The sequence below is a fragment of the Salvelinus namaycush genome, chromosome 15, assembly GCF_016432855.1.
Source record: "Salvelinus namaycush isolate Seneca chromosome 15, SaNama_1.0, whole genome shotgun sequence".
In the NCBI taxonomy this organism is placed as follows: Eukaryota; Metazoa; Chordata; class Actinopteri; order Salmoniformes; family Salmonidae; genus Salvelinus; species Salvelinus namaycush.
The window spans coordinates 5,758,115-5,764,987 of NC_052321.1; the positions used below are offsets into that span (position 1 = coordinate 5,758,115).

General features: G+C 42.1%; 1 protein-coding gene across 1 annotated transcript; it reads left to right on the forward strand.

Moving 5' to 3' along the window:
- Positions 1–5,156: 5,156 nt before the first annotated feature.
- Positions 5,157–6,662, forward strand: LOC120059740 (potassium voltage-gated channel subfamily S member 3-like). The gene has a single exon (XM_039008794.1). It carries the CDS (start codon positions 5,157–5,159, stop codon positions 6,660–6,662), a length of 1,506 nt encoding a protein of 501 aa, XP_038864722.1.
- The last annotated feature ends 211 nt before the right edge of the window (positions 6,663–6,873 follow it).

Below are 6,873 nucleotides of genomic sequence, written 5' to 3' on the forward strand. Positions count from 1 at the left end.
ACCCCTCTGAATCAGAGAGGTGCGGGGGGCTGCCTTAATCGACATCCACGTCGTCGGTGCTCGGGGAACAGCCTATATTTGAAGTGTATATTCACTAATGTAGAAGACTAGGTCAAGTCATTTTAATTGTTGAGTCCATTTTCCTCCAGGTCTCAAAAAGCAGAAATCAATCTCGTGAGTATTTCTGGTGAGAGATATATGATTTTCTTTATCCTACTGGGTTGATCCGGAGCTGAACGGTATTTTTACACACTTAAAAAGGCTCCTAGTGGCGAATGAGGAAAACATGAAATGCATAAAATATGGTTGATTGATATTTGATTGTGTGGGTAAATTTGATTTATTATTTACATGGGTAACAATATGAACAGGGTTATTCAATTCCACAGAACAGAGACCACACAAAAAGCTAGAATCAAACATGATTGCCCCATGCAGCACAAGAAGATATGGAATATCAAGTAAGTTAAACATAACATTATGACACAGACAATAATACTTTTAAAAGTGAAAAACATACATTTATACATACAATACTAGTCAAGTTTGAACACACCTACTCATCCAAGAGTTTTTCTTTATACTGTGTTCTACATTGTAGAATAATAGTGAAGACAAACTATGAAATAACACACATGGAATCATGTAGAAATCAAAAGAAGTGTGTTATACCAGTCATTAAAAGTATTCAACTAAATAGCTGATTGGCCAGCTCAGCCAATGAGCCAACGTGATGTCAAATTATATGAGGATATACTGTAGCTAGCATTTTTGAAAAAGTCTGAGATACTAATTTGAAGTGTGTTTTAAAGTGTTTTGTCTCCAATTTATGCTTTGGTAATAAATACGAGTATGGGATGTCAACAACATTATTTGGGTAGGAGTCAACAGAATATGAACTTTTAAACGTGAGATCTTCACTTGACAATTACTTTAAGTGCATCTTTTGCATGCTGAGATAATGGACACCATCTATCCTTATAAACAATCTTGTTACTGTGTGGTATGGGTGTAGTGTTGTGGTATTATTATTACAGTCGATGGGGAGATGATGCACCTGTTAAAAACAACCATCGCTTGTGGATACCAGAGTCTTTTTGGTGACTGTAGAAGGCTGTGGAAGATACCATTGCATGTCCCATGTTAAACCTGTAGATGGAGATAGAGGCTAATTTATGGAAGCTGCCTTCTCTAGAGGACAATACACTAACCGCTCTTGCCCTGCCCTCCACTCCTACCCTCTGTATTATCAAGGACCCCGGTCATAAACTGTTTTCAACAGACCAGAAGATGATGTTAGCGAATAGGCAAACAACAAACATGCTGCCCGCCACTTGTTTTGGTAAACAGCTGAGGGATAGTGCTAGAAAAATGTAACCACTCAAATTTATAGACGATGGAGTTTTTAAAAGCAAAGGCTGTCCATCCATGAGATAAAACGTATAGTTTGAACCATGTTTTGAAGCTATACAGTGTTTGTTTACACCACTACCGTTGTCATGGTTTCTGTTCCGGAGCTGTAGAGCATCTCGCGGCATGATAAAACCGCGTTGTGAAGCAGCACATATTGTGCTCTTCTGTCGGACATGCGATGATGTCCTTGGGGAGAAACAGTGTTCATTGTTTGCAGTAATTTCTTTGCTATTGTAATATCACAAATGGATGTGGCTTTTTCACCATTAAGAACTCCAGCTTTAATTAATAACCTCTACAGGATCGGCCCCCGTGGGACGGTTGAGCTAACGTAGGCTAATGTGATTTGCATGAGGTTGTAAGAAACAAAACAAAAATCCCTGTACAGAAAGCTTAAATTCTTGTTAATCTAACTGCACTGTCCAATTTACAGTAGCTATTACAGTGAAAGGATACCATGCTATTTTCTGAGGAGAGTGCACAATTATGAACTTGAAAATGTATGAATAAACCAATTAGGCACATTTGAGCAGTTTTGATACAACATTTTGAACAGATATGCAATGGTTAATTGGATCAGTCTAAAACTTTGCACATACACTGCTGCTATGTAGTGGCCAAAGTCTAAATTGCGCCAGGGCTGGAATAATACATTATGGCCTTTCTCTTGCATTTCAAAGATGATGGTACCATTTTTTTTTTTTTAAATGCATGTTTTTCCTTTTATTATCTTTTTACCAGATCTGATGTGTTATTTTCTCCTGCATTAATTTCACATTTTCACAAACTTCAAAGTGTTTCCTTTCAAATGGTATCAATAATATACATATCTTTTTTTTTATTACATTTTTATTTCACCTTTATTTAACCAGGTAGGCTAGTTGAGAACAAGTTCTCATTTACAACTGCGACCTGGCCAAGATAAAGCAAAGCAGTGCGACACAAACAACAACACAGAGTTACACATGGACTAAACAAGCGCACAGTCAATAACACAATAGAAAAAAAGAAAGTCTATATACAGTGTGTGCAAATGGCATGAGGAGGTAAGGCAATAAATAGGCCATAGTAGCGAAATAATTACAATTTAGCAGATTAAGACGGGTGTGATAAATGAGCAGATGATACTGTGCAAGTAGAGATACTGGTGTGCAAAAGAGCTTCAGGCTTCAGGTCCTGAGCTACAGGCAGTTAGATTTGGGTATGTTGTTTAAGGCAAAAATGTAAAAAAAAAATGGATGGATCCATAAGAGGTTTTAAGGCCCATGAGATAGTTTCTACCCACAGGCAGTGTGGATTCTAGCTGACTGAAAGTCTGATGATGCATAGGCCTGTTTCACTTTGCTACTTTATTTATCAGCTTGAAAAATATGTTCTTTACACATGACAAATGAACTGGAAACTTGATTCAACCAAAGATCCCATTTCTATTGGTTTACTTTTCCCAGTTGCCAGTTATCCCCAGTCTTGCCACGGTTAGTGCTGGCTTTGCTGTCAGTAGATTGTGGAAAGACCCCAGATGAGTCTATAATAGGCGATTCACTCATAAACAGAATATATTTCTATCGTAATGTTATGATAAAAACATAGGTAGGCTCATGTCATAAGAAATATGCGGAAAATAGGAGGGACTGGTAACGGTATAGCATTTAATATTATACAGCATAATAATTGTCCTATACTATGATATTGGTCATGTTTTTGGGGTGAATAAGCAGTCGAACATATAAGTAGCCTAAACATGAAAGATTTGTCAATGTCAACTAATAACAAGCCCTCGTGCAAAATACTTTGTCTTGTTTTTGGAGTTGTAAATTCAGCATATCTTGCACGTTACGAGTTTCAAATTGAATCTAAACCTTATATCCTTGAAATGCGAGATCTCACTTCGATTTCTACTCAGTTTATTTGCCGCGTGCGTCGGCTCATGGGACGCAGCGCGCACGCCACTAGAAAATGGACCAGAGAGTGACGCATTGATCCTGCCCTTGGCCACTGAATCACTTAGCTCCTCTTCTAAACGCCCGGAGCATCCCGGCTGAAACAGTGTGATGAGACATGGAAGAAACAGGAGCGCGAGGTGAAGCGCCTTTCAGCAAAATAAGTTTGCCAAAATGTATATATTGCCTCTGGAATAATGTCATTTAATATAAAGACAGGTAGGCTATGTGACTCTGTTGAGTTTTTGGTGTTTGTGGGGAGTCTACCATTAACTTTCTTAGATAGTGAACTGTGCTGTTGGTTTTATTATAGTTTGTATTGTGTCGCATTCACTTCAGATGCTCTTCTGAATATTTCGAAATATTCATTATTCAATTGATTTAGGTACGTTCTTGCTCTGAACTGTTTTTTATAATTTTCTCTCTGGGTCTGTTATATACATTTTTAAGATAAAATTAATAAATTAAGAAACTCAAAGAATTGATCTTTTATACTTTTTAAATCGGATTTAAAAAAAAAATGTTGGATAGCGTGCGTTTATGAAGCACAGTTATTGTAGCATGAATATGGGATATTTATTGTTTAAGATCGTCATTTTTTGTTGTTGCATGATATCTCAATTTGGGTTTAAATGAACCCAACACTGTGGAACAGATAATGTAAGCTCAATGATAAGACACAGTACTATTCTGAAAAAAAAGTATAAACGCAACATACAACAATTTCAACGATTTTACTGAGTTACAGTTCACATAAGGAAATCAGTCAATTTAATTAAATTCATTAAGCCCTAATCTATGGATTTCATGACTGGGCAGGGGCGCATACATGGGTGGGCCTTGGAGGACATAGGCTCACCCACAGGGGAGTCAGGCCCAGCCAATCAGAATACATTTTTCCCCACAAAAGGGCTTTATTACAGAGAGAAATACTCTTCAGTTTTATCAGCTGTCCGGGTGGCTGGTCTCAGACGATCCCGCAGATGAAGAAGCCGGATATGGAGGTCCTGGGCTGGCATGGTTACACGTGGTCTGCGATTGTGAGGCAGGTTGGACGTACTGCCAAATTCTCTAAAACAACTTTGGAAGTGGCTTATGGTAGAGAAATTAACATTAAATTAATCTGGCAACAGCTCTGGTGGACATGTTTGTAGTCAGCATGCCAATTGCATGGTCCCTTAAAACGTGAGACATCTGTGGCATTGTGTGTGACAAAACTGCACATTTTAGAGTGGCCTTTTATTGTCCTCAGCACCTGTTTAATGATCATGCTGTTTAATCAGTTTCTTGATATGCCACACCTGTCAGGTGGATGTGTTATCTTGACATAGGAGAAAGGCTCACTAACAGGGATGTAAACACATTTGTACACAACATTTCAGAGAAAAATTCTGAGATCTTTAATTTCAGCTCATGAAACATGGGACCAACACTTTACATAATGTGTTTATATTTTTGTTCAGTATATAATGTTTTATAAGATACAATTATTTCTGATACAGTACACCATTAATGTACTATTTGTTTGGTGAGTTTCAGAACCAAACTCTATTGTGCAAGAAGTATTCATTCACACAATGTATCAAACGAGGGTAGCTTTCTTATAAAAGTGTGCAAATAATTGTTTTCATCTTGATATCACGGTTTGAAACAGATATAGTTTAATAATGCTGTGATTTGTGTCGGTCACTGATGTCTACATCCTGTTTCCTTGTGTAGGTGATGGATCCTCAGCTGGGAAGTGACCTGAGCCAGCATTGAGCAGTGACCTCCTCTAGGCACCACCCATGCCACAGTTCCACCATGCAGTACGGCCAGATCCTTCACAGGCGCGGCCCGGACGATAGCTTCCTCAACCTGAACGTGGGTGGCTTTAAGCAGCGCGTGGAGCGCAGCATCCTGCAGCGCTTCCCCAGGACCCGCCTGGGACGCCTGCTGTGCTGCGTCTCTGAGGAGGCCATCCTGGAGCTCTGCGACGACTTCAGCCCCACCGACAGGGAATACTACTTTGACCGCAACCCGTGCTTCTTCCGCAATGTCCTGAACTTCTACCACACGGGCAAGATCCACCTGATGGAGGAGCTGTGCGTCTTCTCCTTCAGCCAGGAGATTGAGTACTGGGGCATCAAGGCGCTCCACCTGGACTCCTGCTGCAGCAACAAGTTTCAGGAGCAGAGACAGTTTGCAGAGGACAAGGACTGGGACCGGAGGAGTGGTGAGCAGCAGCAGCAGTTTGGGAGCATTGACTCGTCCATGGAGGAGCTCTCAACTATGGACAAGGACCTGGAGAAGTTCGAGGGTACCTGGTGCTCGGAGGTCCGCAAGAACATCTGGCTGCACCTGGAGAACCCGGGCTACTCGTGTTTGGCCAAGGGGATCGCCGTGGCCTCGCTGGCTGTGGTGCTGACGTCCATCGTGGCCATGTGCGTCCACAGCATGCCCGAGTTCCACCAGGTGGACCTCAACGACAAGGAGGTTGAAGACCCGGTGCTGGCCATCTTCGAGGCTGTGTGCGTCATCTGCTTCTCTGTGGAGTTCCTGGTGCGGCTGGCAGTGGCGCCGTGCGCCCGTAAATTCATGAGCAACGCTCTCAACATCATCGACTTTGTTTCCATCGTTCCCTTCTACGCCACACTGGCCTTTGAGACAGTGGACGAGGAGAACGAGGAACTGGAGAACGTGGGCAAGGTGGTTCAGATCCTGCGACTGATGCGAATCTTCCGCATCCTCAAGCTGGCGCGTCACTCGGTGGGGCTGCGCTCACTGGGTGCCACGCTAAGGCACAGCTACCACGAGGTGGGCCTCCTGATTCTCTTTCTCTCTGTGGGTATATCCATTTTCTCTGCGCTTATCTACTTTGTGGAGAAGGAGTCAGAAGAGTCGGACATAACGACCATCCCCGTAGGCTGGTGGTGGGCCACTATTAGCATGACAACAGTGGGCTACGGCGACACCTGCCCGGTGACGGTTGTAGGGAAGCTGGTGGCCACCATATGCATCGTCTGTGGGATACTAGTGGTGGCCCTGCCCATCACCATTATCTTCAACAAGTTCTCCATGTACTACCAGAGGCAAAAGGCCATGGATGCCAATCAGAGCAATAATGAGACCGACCAATGCAATAATAATAACGACATTAAGATCCCCGACCCCAGTCTAACATACTTTAATGTCGGCGACCAGTACACCTTAAAGATGAACTCATTCATCACCAATATCTCTGTCAGGAGCAGCGTCGGCAGTGAGGAAGACACGGACGCATCGAGCATCCAGGGTGGAGAGACGACTTGTATCCTGAGGGACACTTGAGAGCTTAACTTACTCGACTTAAACCTTTTTTACTCATTGAGGAGCATACTGTAGGTCATCCACAAATGATCTTATTATTTTTTTTGTTCCTTCCATGAGTAGTTCCATCTCTGCATTGCAGATCTTCTCCAGGTGTTCCTTAGTCTCCCACGGTTTCCTTTGCCTTGTGGGTTCCATGTCGGGGACTGGAACAGTGGATGCTGTCTTTCTT

Excerpts from the sequence above, each read along its gene's own strand:
- LOC120059740 (XM_039008794.1), top strand. The coding sequence starts at position 5,157 with ATGCAGTACGGCCAGATCCTTCACAGGCGCGGCCCGGACGATAGCTTC.